The sequence below is a fragment of the Myxocyprinus asiaticus genome, chromosome 24, assembly GCF_019703515.2.
Source record: "Myxocyprinus asiaticus isolate MX2 ecotype Aquarium Trade chromosome 24, UBuf_Myxa_2, whole genome shotgun sequence".
NCBI lineage: Eukaryota > Metazoa > Chordata > Actinopteri > Cypriniformes > Catostomidae > Myxocyprinus > Myxocyprinus asiaticus.
In genome coordinates, this window is record NC_059367.1 from 14,721,950 (window position 1) to 14,744,688 (window position 22,739).

The 22,739-nt window shown below is 36.0% G+C and overlaps 2 protein-coding genes across 2 annotated transcripts; one reads left to right on the plus strand and one right to left on the minus strand.

Moving 5' to 3' along the window:
• Positions 1-3,877: 3,877 nt before the first annotated feature.
• On the minus strand, positions 3,878-11,159 carry LOC127415143 (oxygen-dependent coproporphyrinogen-III oxidase, mitochondrial-like). Its single transcript, XM_051653728.1, has 7 exons — positions 10,492-11,159; positions 8,727-8,870; positions 8,394-8,504; positions 8,124-8,265; positions 5,548-5,766; positions 4,586-4,690; positions 3,878-4,332 (listed from the first exon to the last, which is right to left on the minus strand). The coding sequence occupies exons 1-7, from the start codon at positions 11,030-11,032 to the stop codon at positions 4,248-4,250; spliced, it is 1,347 nt and encodes a 448-aa protein (XP_051509688.1). The 5' UTR covers positions 11,033-11,159; the 3' UTR covers positions 3,878-4,247.
• Positions 11,160-13,641: 2,482 nt separating this feature from the next.
• ccdc181 (coiled-coil domain containing 181) lies at positions 13,642-22,652 on the plus strand. Its single transcript, XM_051653188.1, has 6 exons — positions 13,642-13,763; positions 15,086-15,232; positions 15,559-16,479; positions 17,036-17,182; positions 17,559-17,716; positions 20,451-22,652. Exons 2-6 carry the CDS (start codon positions 15,131-15,133, stop codon positions 20,620-20,622), a joined length of 1,500 nt encoding a protein of 499 aa, XP_051509148.1. The 5' UTR covers positions 13,642-13,763; positions 15,086-15,130; the 3' UTR covers positions 20,623-22,652.
• Positions 22,653-22,739: the final 87 nt, after the last annotated feature.

Genomic DNA, 22,739 nt, shown 5'->3' on the forward strand with positions numbered 1-22,739 from the left:
CTTATGTTGTTCTAAACCCAAATGACTTACTTTCTGCCATGGAGCATAAAAGGAGGTGCAGAGCTGAATGTTAGCCTCAGTCACCTTTTGCTTTTATTGCACCTATTGTCCATACAACAAAAGTGAATGGTGACTGAAGCTAACATTCTGCCTAATATCTCCTTTTTGTGTTCCACGGAAGAGGTCATGCAAGTTTGGAACAACATGAGGGTGAATAAATGATGACAGAATTTTTATTTTTGGGTGAGCAATTCCTTTTAAAGTCTTAAAATCGAATGTCTTTCCTTTAAAATTCAAAAAGACACATTTTAACACCTCTGTTTATGCTACTACCTACAGTACATTTAGTACCTAAATTATTCTGCCTGAATCAAATGAAGCTCACAGAGGTAGTCCTTTGCAGTAACTTGTTAACTTTGTAACTTGTTTCATGACACAAAGCTTTGAGTCACTGAAGCTTGAAGTTGTGAAAGAGAATTTCAAAGATACCAGGCTGCTTTACTGATAAGGTATATCCAGTGGTGGACAGTAACTAAGTATTTTTAGTTACTTAGTACATTTTACAGGTATCTGTACTTTATCAGAATATTTTTTTATTTTAGTAAACTTTTACTTCATTACATTTAAAGGCATTCTATCTTACTTTTTACTCCACTACATTTGAAATTAATAAATGAATAAATAGCGTTAAATTAACCCAGCAACATATGCGGTCTCGCGATAGTTTCCGCAGAACGAGGGTTACCGTTCAGATATAGCGTTGCCCAATGCATTTGAGCGCCAAAAGCCATTTTTAAATGTCTTCTGTGCCTGCCTAGCAAAATATACTATGACGGTATTGCTTTCAAGAATTTGCCGTCAAACTTGAAAAACACATCAAGATAAGTCATTTATTATATTATATTAATGAAACTGCCACGAATGTACTTGCTTGCTAGCAGTAATCTTATAATGCATTCTGGCCAATGCAAATTAGGTTGTATGGTAATATAGTATACAGTATATATAGACCTAGCGGGGTATGTTGTCCTACAATTATTTAAACAGGAAAACAATTATGAAGCACAAAATGACTGATAAAATAGCAAAGATTTACTAATTGGCAATTAACAAAGATAAAAAAAAAAATAAACATAAAAATAAAACATTGTTTGTACAACAGATATCGTGATAAATCGTAAACAATTTAAAACACACAATCTGCACTGACCTGACATTTATTAAGAATAGTCGTCCTGAGAACACAGGTGAACCTTTTGGTTAATGTCTTCATTATTGGTGACCCTTGCTTTAATGTATGGCAGTATAGTTTTATAATATAATCATAACTCAAATAACCACACTGTACCATTGCATTCACAAAGTTTCATTAGTTTAACCGTACTTAACCATACTACTGTTGTATTTAGTACGGTGCTGTCATTTTACAATGATACACAAACGTTGGTGCGGCTATCCTTATGAGGACTCTCCATAGATATAATGATTTTATACTGTACGAACTATAGATTCTGTCCCCTAAACCCTAACCCTCACAAAAAACGTTTTGCAGTTTTACATAAATCAAAACATCGTTTAGTATATTTTTAAAGCAATTTGAATTATGGGGACACTAGAAATGTCCTCATACACCACATTTATAGCATAATACCCTTCTAATTACCAGTTTGTAACCTAAAAACATTTCCTCGTAAACCACCAAACCCGCCCCCACACACACAGTGTTATTGTTTATGGCAGTTTTTCTTAATAAAAACTCTAAACTGTCTGTGTGCCTGTGACATTAAACTACTCTCTCCTTAAATTTATATGAGCAGGAGGATACAGCATATTGAATTGCAAAAACATATTAAACAAAAGCCTTAAAAGGGTAGATAACCCAAAAATGAGAATTCTCTCATTTACTCACCCTCATGCCATCCCAGATGTGTATGACTTTCTTTCTACTGCAGAATACAAACAAAGATTTTTAGAAGAATATTTAAGCTCTGTAGGTCCATAGAATGCAAGTAAATGGTGGCCAGAACTTTGAAGCTCCAAAAACCACTTAAAGGCAGCATAAAAGTAATCCATACAACTCCAGTGGTTTAATCCATGTCTTCGGAAGTGATATGATAGATGTGGGTAAGAAACAGATCAATATTTAATTACTTTTTTACTATAATTTCTCCTCCCTGCCCAGTAGATGGTGATATGCACAAAATATGTGAATTGCCAAAAATAAAAGAAAGTGAAAGTGGAGATTTATAGTAAAACTTGACTTAAGTATTGATCTGTTTCTCACTCACACTTATCATATCTCTTCTGAAGAAATGGATTTAACCACTGGAGTCTTATGGATTACTTTTATGTTGCCTTAATGTGTTCTTGGAGCCTCAAAGTTGTGGCCACCAATCACTTGCATTGAATGGACCTACAGAGCTGAAATATTCTTCTAAAAATCTTTGTTTGTGTTCTGCAGAAGAAAGAAAGTCATACACATCTGGGATGGTGTGAGGGTGAGTAAATGGTGAAAGAATTTTCATTTTTGGGGTAACTATCCCTTTAATAGACCAGTACTTTTTACTTTTGATACTTAAGTACATTTGAAAGCAAATACTTTTGTACTTTTACTCAAGAAGAAATTTAAAAGGAGTAATTTCACTTTTACTGGAGTAATATTTCATCAGGGTATCTGTACTTTTACTCAACAACAGGATTAGTGTACTTTGTCCACCACTGGGTATAGCAGAGTATACCATGTATAAAAAACTCTTTATTGTTTTTTATGATATACAGAACAGCAATTTTATTATGTCATGAAAATACTCATGCTGATCCCCATGCAATATCTCTAACCTTAAAAACCAGCCAGTACCGCCAGAGATGGAATAGAGCTCGGTGAGCTCATGACAGGACAAAAAAATGGCTTTGAACTGAGACATGAATCAGGGACACAGCTAAATGAACAGTGTTAGCATAGCAATAATGCCATGGCACTAGCATCAGCACACACATAAAACACAACCATTCAGACATACGTGATAGCACATCCTTAGAAAAACAGCCTATATAGGCAATTAAAGGTTTCAAATACACCGGTAGTCATGACTTAAAGCAGTGCAAGCAGAAACAAAGCTGTAACTAAGTAGCAATGCCTCAAGAGTAAACGCTGCATCTCCAATGAATCCATTCAGCCAATGGCAGTGCTAGAGAGTTCATTACCGCCAAGCCAATATTCGTGCAGTGTTGCAGTCAGTCAGCAAAAATAATCAATGAGTCAAAGCGGTGTGTGGTGAGGAGTCATTTTCTTAATATTTTAGTGAAAATGATTAAAAGGGTAGTTCCCCCAAAAAATGAAAACTCTTTCATCATTTACTCACCCAGATGTGTATGACTTAGTTTCTTCTGCTGAGCACAAAGATTTTTTTGTAGAATATCTCAGCTCTGTACGTCCTTACAATGCAAGTGAATTGTGACCAGAACTTCAAAAGCTCCAAAAAGTAGATAAAGTCAGCATAAAATTAATCCACAAGGCTCCAGTAGTTTAATTAATTTTTTCTGAAGCGATCCAGTTGTTTTTGGGAGAGGACAGACCAAAATATAACTTCTTTTTCACTGTACATCTTGACAGCAGTCTCCTTGGTGATCATAATTATAAGCTTAATTACACCTTCTGTAGCGCCATCTAGTGCTCTGCGTTTGCGTCAAAAACTAGGAAGTGTAATCAAGCTTTAAATCATGATCGTGCCTAGATACTGCATTGACAAGATTTACAGTGAAAGGTTATATTTTGGTCTGTTCTCAACCAAATCCAACTGGATCGCTTTAGAAGACATTGTTTACACCACTGGAGTCTTATGGATTACTTTTATGCTGACTTTATCTCCTTTTGGAGCTTTTGGAGTTCTGGCCACCATTCACTTGCATTGTATGGACTTACAGAGCTGAGATATTCTTTTAAAAATCTTTGTCAGGTTCAGCAGAAGAAAGTCATACACACATCTGGGATGGCATGAGAGTGAGTAAATGATGAGAGAATTTTCATTTTTGTGTGAACTATCCCTTTAAAGGGGTAGTTCACCCACAAATGAAAACTATGTCATCATTTTCTCATTCTCATGTTGTTTCAAACCTGTATAATCTGTAAACAAGATAATCATATGTATTAGGAAATAAACAAGGGTGAGTAAATGATGACAGAATTCTCATTTTTGTGTGAACTATTCCTTTAACAAAGTTGCTGATGACTCGAGTCTTCCTCTCAGTCAGAGCCATTCTTTAGGGTTCCGTAAGGCTTCCAGCATCTCTGCTTCTTTCGTGCCTTTGGCTGGCTCGTGCATGTACTCCCACCTGAAACAAGACATACAAGGCCCAAAACATTAATTTACATATTAAACAATAGATAACAACAACAAGGACATCTAAATGAGAAAGTAATAAATGTAAGGAATGCTACTTTTAAACATCACTGTGAGTTTTGATGTTACATAAATAAAAAATTGAAATGGGAGCTCCAAAAAAAATTCAAATTCAAAATGGTCATGTACAGACACAGGCGATACGTGATAGACACAGACAAGTATTCTCAAACACAGTCTTTTACCTTGCAGTAAGTGGAAGGGACATCAGGATGCTCTCAATGCGAGACCCAGGTGTGGCTAGGCCAAATTTCACCCCTCTGTCATACACTAGATTAAATTCTACATATCTAAGACACACAGAAAGAGTTTGATTAATACCCGTACATTTATACCAATATGACAATTAGCACCAAATTCAAAAGACAACCACAAAGTAATTACAATGTAAGTACTTTGTTATATTACTATGTAACCAAATATCTACAACATTTAAAATGATTATAATGATTAATATTAGGCTGGGCGACATACCAGGTAAATTGATATAGAGGTAGAAGCAGGGTTAATTTTTTCAGAGTTTTTCTGGTTTAATCATAGCTTTAGTCTTTATCTCCTTTAAAATTACTCAATATTTCATCATGTCATATTCATTCATTTTTGTCAGTTTTACTAATTTGAATATGTAAAAGGACAATTTTAGTCAGTGAAAATAATATCTTTTAGTTGATGATAATTTGCAAAATGACAAAAACATGTGTCAAACTGTAACAGACCAAACTAAAATCAAATATTCAAACATTTATAAAAATAAAAAAAAAGGTAGAAACATTTTATCAATTTAGACATGTATCAAACATATAAAAGACAGGCTACATAATGTACAACTGTCCTTTTTTCATAATTTGTATTCATTGATAAAGTTGTTTCATTGCAATGGACATGACAGGTCTATCATTAGTTTGGACATCATTTTAAATTTAAAAAGGAACTTTTTTTTATCACTTTCCATATAAATGTACTGTATATCTTGATCGTTAATGACTAAAAATTTAAAGAATGTTGTGATATAAATTTTGGCTTATTTCGCCCACCTCTAATTCATATTCTTATAAATAAAAAAAAGAATTCAAATTAAAATGGATTTCAGCCCAAACTAAATTTCCTGATTAAATCTACAGCAGTAATCAATCCCTCTTTTACTCACCTGCCTCGCCTGACTTGCTGCCAGTCCTTTTCCTCAGTGGTAAAGGAGTCATTCAGATGTTTGTTTACAATGGGCAAGTAACAGGGCACCACAGTCTTAGCACAGCTCTTCACAAAGCTAAAGACCTCCTCCTGATCAGGTGAATCCAAATCATCAAAAAATATCCCACCAATGCCTCTCGTCTCCCCTCGGTGACGGATGTAGAAATAGTTATCACACCTTAAGGAAAGACAGGTTTAGTTAAATTACATTGAACAGATTTGATTTCAAATTAATTGCTCAAACCTTGATTTTAACATGTAATGGTTAACAGGACATTAGGTTACAAATTTGACCTCAGCTTGACCAGGGTTGGAATGGTTACTTTTAAAATGTAATACTGATTACTTAGTTAAAATGGAATCAGTAACTTCATCCAGTTACCTCAATAAGAAAATAATGTAATCAGATTACTTTAAGTTACTTTATGATTGCCTCAAGGATCGCATATGTGAATAAAGTCAAGAGAAAAGCAATATGTTCTCGAAGACTTTTAATCATACCTTCTGAATGCAAACAAACGGTGTTTGATGTAGTTAATGTAACTATTATTATACATAAGAAAAAAACATGAAAAACAGGGACAGTGCTTCCTTATTAGGAAAACAGAATATGTTAAAATGTAGAACAACTCAGCATTTTTAACTAAATCAGGTGAGTCCTCTATCTGTTACAGAAAATAGCTTATTTTCTCATCAAGCAAATACAGTTAGAACAGATGCACTGAATTATGTCTTGGTTAACATTAAAAAATGAGGCTAATTGGCACTGACAATTCATTAACTTCCAGCTGCAATAGGTAGATCACAGGCTATCTTCATCATCATCATCATCATCAAAGAAAACATGATTTTTTCTTTTTACAAAGAAAAAAAAAAAAATGCTGTCCCAATTACTGTTGTAATTACAACATGAACACATTTCAGAGAACAATTTTAGAGTTTCAACTGAAGTTAAGATTGAAATGAGAAGTTTCGACAGTAGGCGTCCTATGTACCGGAATACTGTCCGTTCGCCGAGGGGAGTGGTCGTTTCTCCTCCTCTATTCCTGCTCCCGCGAAAACGATCTACAGATGATCGGATGGCGAAATTAGGGAACACATAACTAATTTGAGCTATCCAAGCTAACATGATTTTTGTGTGAGCCTTACTTTTAAATGCTTCTTTAAATTATATGTCAGGTCATTGGAAAATCATTGCATCTTCACAACTGGAAGGTAGCCTCTAAATTGCACTGAACTGAAATGTTGTTTCCCTTTTCTCCATTGAAGAGACAAGAACGTCAGAATTTCCACAGAAGTAATCATATTTCTCCAGTGGTCATTGCGATGAAACAGCCCTTAATGGTTTGAACTCGTTTGCCTCGAGAGCACAGTGTTGATGTGAGACAGGTGTTATTTGCGCATGCGACAGTAAGTGGTGCCAGATTCACGTGAGTCACGAAGGAGAACCAGAAGAGATCTTGAGCGCATCTGATCACATCTGTATTCTGTACTAAAGCAAGCAGCGGTCTTCATCATGTCAGGACGATCTTTTGTTTTGTTTTTTTGTTATAAATTAAAAATTGTACTCCCGCTAGGAATCTCAATTTTCACCAAATGTAACTGTAATATGAATACATTGGCTTTTTATGTAACTGTAACGGATTACAGTTACACAATTATTTGTATCCTGATTACCTAACACCGTTACAAGTATTACGTTACTCCCCAATCCTGAGCTTGACATTAGTGTCAATGACTGCTCAATTTTGAGACTGGAGTGGTTATTGCACATAACTTCAAGCAAAGATTTTAAAAGCGCACTTGGTATTTTTTTCCTCATTAAAAAATGTACCTCCTAAAGACATGAATTGTAATTTTGCAATATATGTAGGAAATTATGACCACTCACATTAAAATGAAGACTCCAGTCATATCAGTAACCTTATAAAAGCTGCTTTATTCTACACGGAGAGGGTCCACATACTAGCCGAATACTACTCACTTAATCTCAGTAACCATCCTGTTATTTGACACTTTCACTCATTGATTAAAGAAATCATGGCTAAATGAAGCTGCATCCAAGCCACTAGGTGTCAGTGTAAGTCCAAGATGACACAAAGACAAAAGTTACTGAGTGCACCTTTAATTACATTTAAACATTGTTTGGTTCAACAACTTCTGTATTTTAGCAAGACAAAAAATAACTGCTGCTGTCTTATTATTTCAGACGTTAATCTTTTTAATTCCTTAGCAATAATAAGCAAAAACTTATACAAAGTTTGGTCAAAAAGCAAGTTAGATTTTTTTCTTTGAATGAGCATCTGTCTCATTTAAGTGTTGTCTTAAACTAATGTGTTGATTCACACAATACAAAGTTGCTGCAAATAATGGGAAATTGTCTTATCATTGCTGGACAGTCAAAAGCCACCCAGAAGATAGAACCCTCATACACCACACACATGCATGTATACACACTTACACCCACCCATACACACCCATATGAGTTGCAACACACCCGATTCAAACTGTACACAACAGTAATGTGATTCCTACCACTTTTTGAAGTCTGGGTAATATTTAGGATGGTGCTTGTCACACGCATCCTTCAAAGTCTTGTGGAAATGGGCAGCATCTTCCAAATCAATGTAAACAGGAGTCAGATCTGTTCCTCCACCGAACCACCACTGCTTTGAGCCTATAGGAGGGAAGGAGGGGGAGGAAAACAGAGAGACAGAGATGGGTGGGGGTCACAGATAACAACATGGCCCTTCACAGAACAGTGGAAGAGCTGAAGATCTCAACTGACTTGGCAAAAACACTCACCATCTGCTTCCTCAATCTCAAAGTATCTGTAGTTGAAGTGCACTGTAGGAATGTGGGGGTTTTTAGGGTGTATAACTGAACTCACGCCCATGGCACAGAATGGCAGCTTACCTGGAACAGAGATAATGCTAAATGGTTAAAACAGGAACTTTCTGGTCATCACATCACAGCCTTCTCAAGAATTAATTTATGACAACACTGAATTTCATCAGTGCTGAGTTTGACAATTCAAACTGCGTTAAAACCTAAAAACTAGAAGTAGAACTGAAGCTTTAAGGAACTGGTTTTAGTCATGCTCTGCATTCACCTTGAAATGGGAAGTCAGTATCTCACCATCTTTCCCTTTCAGAACTTTTCCACGGCTGCGCATTTGCTTGGCAGCCTCTTCTGTGAGATTCCCGAACACCACAGACACGTTCACCCCTGCTTTCTCAAAAACCTTCCCATCTTGCATCACACAGCTGATGCCGCCACCACCTTTATCAGACACAGCAGAAACATGCAATCAGCTTTTTTATAATGCAATGGATACAAGAAGTATAAAGCTTAGAGTGACCATGGAACAATTACCTTAAAAATAAAATTGCGGTTTATAATAATTGAAACAGATATTAGAATTTTTGTATGAACATTTGGAAAGGCATAACATGACTAAATGACCCAAACTTGCACTACCAATCAAAAGTGTGGACACACATACTTATTCATTATTATTACTACTACTTTTCACATTTTTGAATAAGAGAAAAGTCATCAAAACTATGAATTAACACAACTGGAAGTAAGTAGGGCTGCACAATTAATCGACAAATATAATCAAGGCTACAATTACAGCAATTATAAAATCGTGAAAAGTGTCTATTTACAGCATTCCATTTAGGTGTACTTTCATTGCGCCTAAATTTTCTATTTACAACATATTTTTTGGGCCATTGTGTGCATGAATGCAAAGGCAAATCTGACGCTTTTAAATGAGTCTAAAGGCATATTAATAATGCTCCCTATCTGAATTATACTGTGTACAATTTATTCAAAATGTGAATAACACTTTTCATTTTATATGCAATTAAAATATTAAAGCAATTCAGGAACATTGTTCTCAAGTTGTTTTGATGCATAGCCTACATAAAGAACATGGCAATGCAACTGCCCCACACAAAATTAGTATTTTAATGTAAATTCTATTAATCGAAATGAATATTCGCAATTACAATATCAATAATCGGCATTCATGATTTTCGTCATAATCATGCAGCCCTAGAAGTATGGAAATAATGTTTTGACAAAGAAAAGTTAAACTAATCAAAACCATTTTATATTTTTGCTTCCTCAAAGTACCCACCCTTTATTTTAAATATATATACTTTTAATGTATCATTTATTTTTTACTTAATACATTTAGAATTTATGATGAAAATTTAAATTGTAAAAAATAAAAATTTTAATCAAAAGGCTTACACTTAAAGGAATTTTTTTTTTTTTTTTTGGCTAAGTATAAATTTTTCTTTACAAAAAAAAAAATTATACATATATGTATATATATATATATATATATATATATATATATATATATATATATACACACACTGGTGGCCAAAAGTTTGGAATAATGTACAGATTTTGCTGTTTCAGAAGGAAATTGGTACTTTAGTTCACCAAAGTGGCATTCAACTGATCACAATGTATAGTCAGGACATTACTGATGTAAAAAACTGTACATTATTGGCCGCCAGTATGTGTGTGTGTGCATATTATATATTTACACACACATATAAAATTTCATTTTTTATAAAGAAATTCATACCCAAAAAAAAAAAAAAAAATCATTTAAGTGTAAGCCTTTTGATTAAAAGTATTTAAGCTCATGAAAAACAGATATTCAAATCAAGTGTGTACACATTTTTGACTGGTAGTGTGAATCAGATATATCAAACATCATGGTCCACTCCAAACTTCTATCTAACCCTTGTGTGCCACTACTTTTGCAACATGCTAATGTACATCCACATGAATTTCATCACTGAACATGATTTCAAATGAGACAAAGAGAGAGCGAGACTACATATTAAATTAAAACTAGGCACAAAAAGGTGCCAACCTTCTTTTCTACTCCATCTGTCCACCCTAAATGTGCCTTCATCCACCTCCTCGAGTGCTTTACAGAATGCAGCCTGCGTCTCCATGATCAGCATCTCCATTCTCGTGGACATCGCGTCTTTTCTCTGCTCCAAGACCTTGATGTCAGTGACTGGTGGAGACATGAACGACTTGCATCTCTCCCTTATGTCACCCTCCTCATCTTCAACCTTGGATATCTTCGTAGCCATTTCTGCCCGCTGAAAGTGACTCACACCTGCCACCAGAACACCAGTGACAGCTGCGGCCCCGGCTGCCAGAAATACACCTTTACTGTACCGTCCGAGTGAGATCGACCCCGCCGATCCATGAGACATCTGTCTCGTTCCCGTTCTTACGAATGACCATTTTACTCCCGGAAGAAAGGCGCATTTACGCAGAGTAGAGTTGCGGGCTACGAAAGAGTGGAAATCCGCTGTACCATGCGCAGAGCGGGACACTTGGCACAGTCTTGGCGTTGATCTGGCTGCCCTGTTTATTGAGAACAGAACTATAGAAGTCATTTTGTCTACTGAGCATGAACAACTGTATCTATCCACGACCTGTCAATTGATAAAAGACTCAAAAATGGATGCAAAGTCACTATATGCAGTTTTGCACGTAGCTTGTTCTGCCCGCGGAGGTGTGTCCTGATGTTTGTAAGTCAAGCCGAGGTGTATCATGGGAAGTGAAGTTTTTTCACCCCTGAAATGTATTTTATCTATTCTAATAAGGACTACATACCCCATAAACCTGGGAATTACAAAAAAAAATTGCAAAACGCGACATAAGGGTATTCGGTGGTAATATTTCAACTTGGAAAAAACATTTCAGCTACATTTGATTAATTGTCTGAATACACCACAATATTAGGCACATATTAAACCAACTCCAACAAATCATATTTTCCCCCTCAGGCATCAAAGCCCTATTTATTATTTCCCTTTTTTTCTGATTTGTAAACCTCAACCCCGTTACGGACATAGTGGAAATGGTTTGAAAATGATTCTACACAATAAAATAAACATCTACCTTCTGCTCACGTGACCCTCGTACCAGTTTAATGACTATAAATACAACATTTATGACAGTTCTTATTTTTATGCAATGAAGCTACAAAAAGTCCAGTTGTGCATCTGTGGTCTCATTATTTCTCCAACTTTTTAGTGCTAGCCCTTACCATGTCAGTATGTGCTCAGCAAGCAATATATAGATTTTTAATTATGTTCCCATTTTAATTATCCAATATTATCACTCATCTCAACCCTGTCACAACTCAACTTTTCCACGACTAGGCGACTTTCACCAACATATTTTTAACACTGTGTTTCATTAAAGTCAACATATAGCATTTGTAATGTATAATATATTGACTATTTCATATTGTTGTTACAATGTTCATAAATGTACTGAATAACTCAACCCTGTCACAGGTTTACAGTGAAGAAATGTGTCAGGGTTGAGTGTGACAGAGTTTTTTTGCAGACTGGCAATTCTTTATATATTTATGGATTAAAACATAATTTTTAAAGTACTAATTTAATATCTTAATTTCATGTGATGGGGTTGAGTTGTTGAGCTTGACAAGTCCCATCTTACTATAATACACTTCAAAATATGAATAAAAATTTCTTATGTGTTTCTTCACCATGCTGTTTATGAAAGCTGAATAATGTCACTTCTGGTTAATAATGTCACATATGGGTGGAGCAAAAATGTTTATGGGCTGAAAATAGTTGGTGTGACCGGGCTGAGTTCAGACTGAGGGACAAAACTTTATAGCCTGGTTTTGTATTTTAAAAAATTATGCATTTTTGGTAAAATATGTTTCTCAGCAAAATTACACAAATAAATGTTTACACTAATAACAAAACTTATAGAGAGTGTACACATTTTATATATTTTATTCTAGGTACAAATTCAATGAAGTGCCACAGGTACATGACAGAATGCTTGGTTTTAATATATAAACAAGAAATTCTTTAATTATAAAGATTATTTTAATGCAATAAGTATTTTAATTAATTATAATGGACATATCAACATCTTGTAAAAAGCTTTCAACAATTCATTTTAGCGAACCACCACTTAAAAATGTACGGGGGACTGAAATATTACCGAATCCCAGAAATGACCCATAAGCCAGCAATGTACAGGCCAAGTTGTAGGATGTTTGTAGTATTATTCGTAAATAAGAATACAGTACATCAAAGTATACAGAAGGTGGCGCATGCAGTGAATGAGGTGGAAATGGCAGGTGACCATTACAGTGCAAATGATAATGGAAATATACAAAATGCATAGAGTAGGTGATTTTATGTCGAAACGTGCAAAAAGGCAGGACTTGTAGCCTAAGTAAAAAATAATGTATAGCTTAATAAATGGCAAATTACCACTAAAGTCCAAAAAAAAAAAAAAAAAAAAAAAAAAAAAAAATGGTTGAAGAAACAGGTGAATTGAGTCAAGTTTAACAGTACAGCAATGTAGTAATATATATATATATATATATATATATATATAAACAGTAAATATAAAACAGGCATGATACATAAGTTAATAATTAATCTATCTATTTATTTGTTTGTTTTATTAATTTATTACAAAAGTTCAAGACAGATGGAATGACAAGGAGGTCATGTGCGCGTGTTCTTTGTCTGTTTGCATATTCTGAACACTTTTTTTTTCTGTCATGTCTTTCTATTGAGTTCTATTGTTTTTAAACTGAGCTAATTATATTTTATATCCGCAAATCTCATCCCTACCCCTAAACCTAACGCTCACAGAATTCTTCTTGCATTTTTAGATGTTCATTAGGACATTATTTTGCATAATAACTGCGCCTTTTTCCTCGTGAAGACAGCTGGCCCCAGTGTAGGTTATTTCACGTTTTACTGTCCATTACAAATTTTATTGTTTATTCAAAAAATATTGGCCAAATAATCCAAAGCATTCTTTGTCGTACCTTATTTATTTTTCCATTAACTGTATCAGAGATAAAAATCTGGCTGGATTTCACTTCTACATTTACAGAAAGTCTGCGCATGCGCGCGCACCCTAGACAGGCCGTGTTGTGCGTCTCTATGGCAACACCTGTTACATGCTACTTTGAAGCCGAGGCCACCAGAGGATTAGTGCGACTTGCTCTCTAATGCACAAGTGCGCGCACAGAGACTTGCTTTTTAGAATATATAGGCCAGTACATGAATTCTCATTAATTATTGTTGCGCGAGACAAGAGCATACAGACATACAAAAGGTAAGCTGTACAATTTATATATTTTTTTTATTATATTTTAATTTTTATTAAAGTTTTTTTTTAAACTGTGAAGTGATTCGAAAATCAGCTTGTAGGCTACGTCACATCTATCTGAGAATATGCTAAGTCAAATCTATACTGAGAATACCATCTGCATATGGCAATATGTGACAATATTACGCAGGTGTGCGTTAATGCATGTTTCAATCAGATTTTAGCACGCAGATGTGCCAAAACAATACAGTAGCTAAATCTGAGATCACGTCATTCTAATTTATTTGCGTTTATCATTTTTGATATTGTAATATATTTAGTGAAATACGAATATCTAGCTGGCAATATATCTAAGATATTTTCATATGACGGTACTGGAAAATATTGTTACAATTTACTTTTGTTGTCACTATTTGTGCATACTAATTAGCATAATGCTTTAGTTTAGTTTTGTTGCTTTGCATACATTATGGATCTGTGTTTCTACCATGTCTACACACCTGTGCTTCTCTTTCCGAAACTTCATTCGCTGATTAATTCATAAACTTCAATGCTTTTCAAATCTACAACCTAAATACATTTGCACTTTATATATTGCACAATTCTTAAATATATACATATATATATATATATATATATATATATATATATATATATATATATATATATATATATATATATATATATATCCCCAATTTGGCATGCCCAATTCCCACTGCTTACTAGGTCCTCATGGTGGCGCGGTTACTCACCTCAATCCGGTGGCGGAGGACAAGTCTCAGTTGCCTCCGCTTCTGAGATAGTCAATCCGCGAATCTTATCACGTAGCTCATTGTGCATAACACCGTGGAGACTCACAGCATGTGGAGGCTCATGCTATTCTCCGCCATCCATGCACAACTTAGCACGCTCCCCATTGAGAGCAAGAACCACTAATTGCGACCACGAGGAGGTTACCCCATGTGACTTTACCCTCCCTAGCAACCGGGCCAATTTGGTTGCTTAGGAGACCTGGCTGGAGTCACTCAGCACACCCTGGATTCGAACTCGTGACTCCAGGGGTGGTAGTCAGCGTCAATACTCGCTGAGCTACCCAGGCCCAATATATTGCACAATTCTAACTATATGTGTCTGTTTACAAACTTACTAAGTGTGTTGTACATGTACGTGATAAGTATTTCTATATGACACCAGTGAAATTCTATGTTTAGATAACGAGCTGTATGCTATGATGTACTACAATGAAATTCCAGCAGTACTGAGTGGTCAATAAAGATCCAAAAATAATTTTCCCCATAATATTTTTTAAATATAATATTGTTTTTTAGTCTGCTGTGCCTTAGTGAGGATCCTTATATGGACATGAATAGAGGATGAGTGTTTCTGAAGTCAAAAACACTCAGGATGAGTATGAGGATGACTTTGAGAAAGACCTGGACTGGCTTATCAGTGAGGAGGGCAAGGGTGAAGAACAGGTGAGTGAGTGTGTATGTATGTGCACAATGACTGTAAGAAACAGGTCCATATCAATGAGACAGTCCTCTGGAATAGTGTTGTAGTGTTCCCTTACACAGACGCAGTACCTGTGAGTGTGAAATCTACCCACTGACACAGATCCATACACACTTTCACTCAGCCAGAGAACTTTGTCTCATGGCAATGCATTATTCAGCACATACACGCTATGTATCTGATTCACCCATTCTCAATAACCCACACAGTGCCATAGTTCTTTCATTCCTTCAGTTAATCTGTCCTCTCCAGACTAAATCTAGATCTTTCCATATTTTCTTTATAACAGGATCCTGATGATGATGACATTGAAGTTCAGATAGACAAAGAGCTTGAAGAAGATGATCTTAAAGAAGATAGAAAGGAGGAAGCTCACAAAGATAGGGATTTGGATGATGAAGAAAGGGAGGAAAGGTGGCCAACACCCATGGAGCCATTAGAGGGTGCGTTAGATCCGGACAGGGACAATCTTGTAACCTTTCCAGAGTCTGAAGACCTCGATGAAGAGAAGAAATATATTTTGGGTAAGATCCAGGAGGCTAACAGACAACTGCATGACCAGGAATCTCCAGTCCAAAGCCGTCTTAGACGTCTGCAGTTTAAAGACACTTTAGTGGACCTGGTGGTGCCTGCTCAGGAGTTTGACCATCAGGAGAGTAACAGCTCCCTCTATAGGGACTTGGAGGAGGAAGAGGGAGAAGTGTCTGGGCAGATGCAGAGACTGAATCTCTCTCCACGAGATGAAAGTGAGACAGGAGACTTTGAGGATGAGCACAGCGAGGGAGCAAAGGAGGGACGGGTTTTGGTTGAAAAAGATGGAAAGTTTGACCTGGTAAGTCTAAAGGAGGTGGAGAGTCAAGGGTTGCTTCCTCCCTTGCCAGTGTCTCATGTCGACAATCAACGAGGATCCTCATGGCAAAGTGATCCTGGCCTTTATCTCAGCAAGAGTCCTGTCTCCTCACCAAGACTAAATTCTACCACACATTTTCCTCCTGGCATTGACTCTTTGTATATTCCCATACCTCCATCGAAGCACAGGAATAGGCCCAGTTCTGCAAGACCATCCCAAAGAGGAACATGGGTCCAGGGTACCAAACGCAGGGTTCAGTCGGCAAGTGGAACACCCACACATGCCACATTTACCCTCACACCACAGCAGAAAGAACTGTTGATTAAACTTCAGCAGCGGAGAGAGAGGCACGCTAAAGAGGTAGGCCCTGGTGATTATTTTAATATAACCATGCAGACACATACGTTTTTTTTGTCATTAAAAAAGAGCAAAGTCATCGGTTAGTACTCATATTATCAGTCAATCATGAATCTGTCATTAAAATGTGGTATTGTGATAAGGATTATGATTAATTTAAATTCCCCTATAATCACTTACTTGAATATACTGTACAGTGGGGTTCATACATTCTAAGGCCACTAGTAAAATGCTTCCATTTTGCATTCTTTTCCAATTTAATACAAAGATTTACCATAACAAATGATTAGCAATTTGATTGAAAAGTTGAATTGAAAAAAAATAACATGAATTTTTGGAATTCCTCATAATTTAGTATAAACTCTTTTGCATTCATTTGAGCTGGTATGGACTCCACAAGTTTGTGCAAAACCTGAAAGGTCCATATTAACCCAGCATGTTTTGAGAATGTTCCAAAGAGCATCTCCTGCGCTTCAATGGAAGCAAGGAAATCTACATTGTTTTTAAATGTTTGTGTCCTCTTAGTCTCTCCTTTCCGTTTCCTCTGGTTCTCTCTCAGGAAGAGCAGAAGAAAAAAGAGGTAGAGGAACAGAAGCGTCAGGAGAACGAAATAGCCTTCCAATCGTGGCTGATGAGGAAGAGAGAGCAACTGCAGGACGAGAGGAGGGTGCAGAAAGCCCAGGAAATGGAGAGAATGAGCTTCCAGGTTTGACCACTAGGGAGAGCTATTTAGCCGTCAAAGAGTGTATCGAAGAGACTGGCTGTGTTTGGAATTGCATACTAGCAGTCATCCTACTCTTACTATTTCTGCCCTATGCAGCTATGGCAGAAATAGAAAGAGTAGTATGGCAGTATGCCATAGCAAACTAAGCCATTCTCTTCAATACATTTGTGTGAGTAATTTGATGGTTAAATGGCTCATGTTATATGAACTTAAGCTGTATTTCAACACCATTTACAATTTTGTTTGTTTTATCACTTTTATCAATTTTAGCAATTAACCCATTTATTTAGTATTTTCAGCACAGTTTTTGATGGCATCTATTTGCCTGTGACTTTAATTGCCATTGTCATTGTGGCAGAGGGACTGTGGTGACCCAGAGGAGGCCTTTAAAATTTGGCTCCTGAAGAAACAGGAACAGCAGCTGAAAGAGAAGCAGCTAGAGGAGATGAAGAAACAGGAAAAGGAGAGTGGTTTTTGCCTGCACAGCCGAGAGGAGAGCGAAAAGGCTTTCAGACAGTGAGTTGAGGACCATAGGCGTTGCCAGACCCTATTTAGGAGGGCCTCAGCTTTGATGGCTTTTTGCACCTACAGTAGTGGCCAAAATACTGGCACCCTTGGTAAATATGTGCAAAGAAGGCTGTGAAAACAAATCTGCATTGTTTAGCCTTTTGATCTTTCATTCAAAAAAGTTCACAAAAATCTAACCTTTAATTGAAGTTATTTAATTGAACGCATTGGCTATAATTATTGGAACCCTTTTATTCAATACTTTTTGCAACCTCTCTTTGCCAAGATAACAGTTTTTAATCTTCTCTATTAATGCCTAATGAGGTTGGAGAGCACCTGGCAAGGGATCTGAGACCATTCGTCCATACAGAATCTCTACAGATCCTTCAAATTCAGAGGTCTATGTTGGTGGACTCTCCTCTTCAGTTCACCCCACAAATTTTCTATGGGGTTCAAGTCAGGGGACTGGGATGGCCATGGCAGGACCATGATTTTGTGGTCAGTGAACCATTTTTGTGTTGATTTTGATGTTTGTTTTGGATCATTGTCCTTCTGGAAGATTCAACCAGGGCCCATTGTAAGCTTTCTGGCAGAGGCAGTCAGGTTTTGATTTTGTATCTATTGGTATTTGATAGAGTCCATGATGCCTTGTATCCGAACAAGATGTCCAGGACCTCTGGCAGAAAAACAGCCACACAACATTCAAGATGCAGCACCACATTTAACCGTGGGCATTGGGTACTTCATCTCTGTGTATGCCAAACCCATCTCTGGTGTTTGCTGCCAAAAAGCTCTTTTTTTGTTTCATCTGACCATAGAACCTGGTTGGATTTGAAGTTTCAGCAGTGTCTGGCAAACTAAAGATGCTTGAGTTTGTTACTGGATGAGAGCAGAGGCTTTTTTCTTGAAACCCTCTCAAACAACTTGTGGTGATGTAAGTGATGTCTGATTTATTTATTTTTGACTTTCTGACCCCAAGACGCAACTACTTCTGCAGTTCTCCAGCTGTGATCCTTTGTGATTCTTTGGCCACTTGAACAATCCTCCTCACTGTGCATGCAGACAATATAGACACACGTCTTCTTCCAGGCTGATTCTTAACATCTCCAGTTGATTGGACCTTCTTAATTATTGCCCTGATGGTGGAAATGGGTATTTTCAATGCTTTGGCTGATTTCTTATAGCCACTTCCCATTTTGTGAAGCTCAACAACCTTTTGCCGCACATCAGAAATATATTCTTTAGTCTAACCCACTGTGACTGATGATTAAAGGAATTTGGCCTGTGTGTTACCTCATATTTATACCCCTGTGAAACAGTAAGTCATGGCTGAACAATTTCATGTTCCTAGTCACCCAGGTGCACTAAAAAATTTAAAATATGAATGGGAATATACTTCAGATATATTTTACTCATAAGAATTTCTAAGGGTGTCAATAATTGTGGCCAATGTGTTTTGCAGAAAAATATGTATTTAATAATGAGATATTTCCCCTCTTTCAATTGTTTTACTTAAATTAATTAGATTTTTGTGAATTTTTTGAATAAAAGATCAAAAGGATAAACAATGCAGATTTTTTTTCACAACCTTCTTTGCTCATATTTATGTCAATATTTTTGGCCACTACTGTATAAAGACTGACTAAAGCACTAGCCAATAGCATTGGAGTGTGGATTGTGAAGGAGCATATCATTGGTTTGACCCACTGAATTACTACACCTCATTTCCTCATTCGCTTTGTGAACGAGCAAGGATCAGCGTCTTTTGACCGATTGAAGGAGAGGAATGTTTAGTTTGGTAATCTCGTTTAACAAGGAGAGAAAGCTGTAAAATTCAAAAAGCTGTAATAAGACAAAAGTTATATAATGAAGGTAGAGTAAAAGTAGTTAATGACATTACAATGATATCAGGATGTAAATTAAAACTTGTAATTACTTTTAGGCTAATAATGTTGTCTTTTTTGTATACCTTGATGGTCATGCACAGCAGTTCACAAAATGAAATGCTTTGCTGTCATTTGAGGGGAAAACACTTATGATATTTAAACAATGCTGAATTCTCATAGTAGACATGCTGATTTTAATTAAGTATAATTAGACTTGTTTTAGTCGTGAACGAGATGCTTTATTAATGGATTAATGACACACTCAGAACACATAAGACGTTCATTTTTTACCACCTACTGGCGTAAAAGTGTGATGTACAAATATGGTTACTGAAATAATAAGTGAACAAATTTGAACTAATCTTTTTTTTATGAATATTTTATACCTTATTCTACTAGGGTTATTACATTAAAATTAAAATCTCTTTTCAGAGTGATTTTCTGTTTTGAGTGAATTCAAAAGACTCGAGTCACAAGTTAATAACATACAGAAAGTAAATTAGTTAATTCACTCCACTAAAGATCGACCAAGCTAAATGTGAGATTTATTGTAATAATAGGTTTTTGTGGTGTTTGATATGTTTGATATAAGTTTAATCTATAGAAGTTGTGAAATTATTGATTTTCTATAATAAACAAACCTTTTTTAAAAATGTGTTAAATGGAAAATAAAATACATTTTTTAATGTTTCTTTAAATGGTGGACTTATCTGGAATGTGGACTTAATAAAGTTGTTACATTATGATCTAACACATAACCAGATTTGTTGTGCTCTCATTAGTTTATAAGGATTGAGCATTTAAAACCAATGTAAAAGTACATCTTGCTGTCTTTCTTGTGTTTTCTTTTACTTTAGGTGGTTGAGACGCAAGCGTGCAGAGAAAAGAGCAGAACAGCAGGCAGCACGAGAGCGCTCCCGCAGGCTGGTGTTGGAAGAGCGTAGAGCCAGACGCATGCATGACCTCCTCTGCACTGTCAATGAGATCAAACCCTTCCGATTCAGTGACCCCTACAGCTACCGCTACTGAGCACCTTCCACTGTACATGTGATTATTGTTATAACCTCAGAGTTCATCCAATTCAAACAGTCACTGTGGTTACTGTTTAAAGAGTCACCTATCAGTATCTGTGGATTGCTTTGTATAGAACTTTTCAAAGTGAACCAGAGGATGAAAGAATATGTGGTTGTCAGGAACACACAAAAAGAGCTAAAAGAGCTCCAATCCTTTATTAGTCTTCAATTCATCCCTTTTCAATATACAGAGATGACACAGTTGCTCTGGTGGGCCTTCCTGTTTCAAAGAGCTTTCAGGCACTTAAAATAATTGCTTCAACGAGATAATTTAATGGAGTTTATGCTGAATCATCAGATTCTCAATTTTTGCTTAGCTAGCTACCCTATAGATTTGCCACGTATCTGCTGCAGGCACCATAAGTGTGTTATACAACTACTGCAGGAAATATAAAAGTTCAGACAGCAAGAATGGGAGCAAGGCTACAAATCAGGAGTATCTCTTGGGCTTTTTTACAACTTTCAGAGTTCAGTGATCTCAGTGAAAAGTGCCACAGGCATTTTGAATGGTTAGTCCTGATCTGTTATGCAGCATTCCTGTGTTTGAGCATGTGTGTCAAGATTTTTCTATGCTGACACTGATCGTATGATAGCCAAGTGCAATGAGAAATGAGAAAAGAGTGGATTGTTTTGTTTCCCATGCTTATGGAAATCAAGACAGTAATCTAAAATTTAAATTGTGTTTTTGGACCTAAAAATTCTACAGCCATCTTCAAAAAAAAAAAAAAAAAAAAAAAAGAAATCTATTTAAAATTATTGTAAGATGTCAATTTTTACTGTTGATATAGCTGACATGACATTTCAAGCAGTGACAGCCGTATCCTGATTCTATACTTATATAAAAAATTGATCGAGTGAATACATTGAATATTTGTACTTTTAACAATTAATTTGTCACACTACAGGGCTATTTAAGTGAAAAAAGCTAAAGAAAAGGCGATTAAAAATGGCGACTTAATCAATCACAGCACCTAAAATATCCACTTTCCCCTACACATTCATATCAATAATTTTTTATTTTTTTTATTTACACGCGGTGCAACAAACAGAACGCAGGTGTCTCAAGACACGTTTTATTTTTTTACCTGACACGGCTTCTAAAAACGCTGTTCCTGCGTGAGACACTGATAAAATATGGAACGCCAGTAGATGCAGCACAACAGTCAAACGAATAAACGAATGTGTACATAGAAACTATTGAAAAACAGTGCAAATGGATGCAAAAACATGTGTTTGAGTGGTCCTTTAACTGTCAAATACTCATTTGTGTATCTGATTGTATATTTTAAAAAATTGTAAGAATGTGTATGAAATTAATTATTACACAGATTTCCGCACTTTCAACATATTTTACAATACATCGAGTCAGTTTTGACTTGTAGAAATAAGAGATTCTAATGGTCTAATGCGTAACGGTCAACTAGCGTGTTAGGACAGTAAATCACCATACAAATGAATGGGAAGAGCTGTAAACTGACACATACCTGTCCCAAAATTGTCTGTGTCTTTCTCTTTTAAAACAGTAATTTTACACTGTAAAATGTAATACATTGACTTTACTTAAAAAAAAATTGAGGAAACCAATTGCCTTAAAAATATTCCTAGTTCACTTTACTTGAGCCACATAAGTACATTTACATGCTTTTTTAAGTAAGGTTAACTAATTCGATTTTACAGTGTATCATAGTAAACTCCACATATAGTTCATGCTCAAAGGATTGTTTAGTATAAAACATATTGAAGATAAGTGGACAGGAGGTCAATTCATTAAAGGTGCACTCAGTAACGTTTGTCTTTGTGTCATCTTGGACTTACACTGACACCTAGCGGCTTGGATGCAGCATAATTTAAAATCAATAGTTTTCAATTTCAGATGCCACTGTAGAAATGTAGTACTCACAGTCAGCCATGATTACTTTAATCAATGAGTGAAAGTGACAAATAACGGGACGGTTACTGAGATTAAGCAAGTAGTATTCGGCTAGTATGTGGACCCTCTCCATATAGAATAAAACAGCTTTTATAAGGTTACTGATATGACTAGAGTCTTCATTTTAATGTAAGTGGTCATGA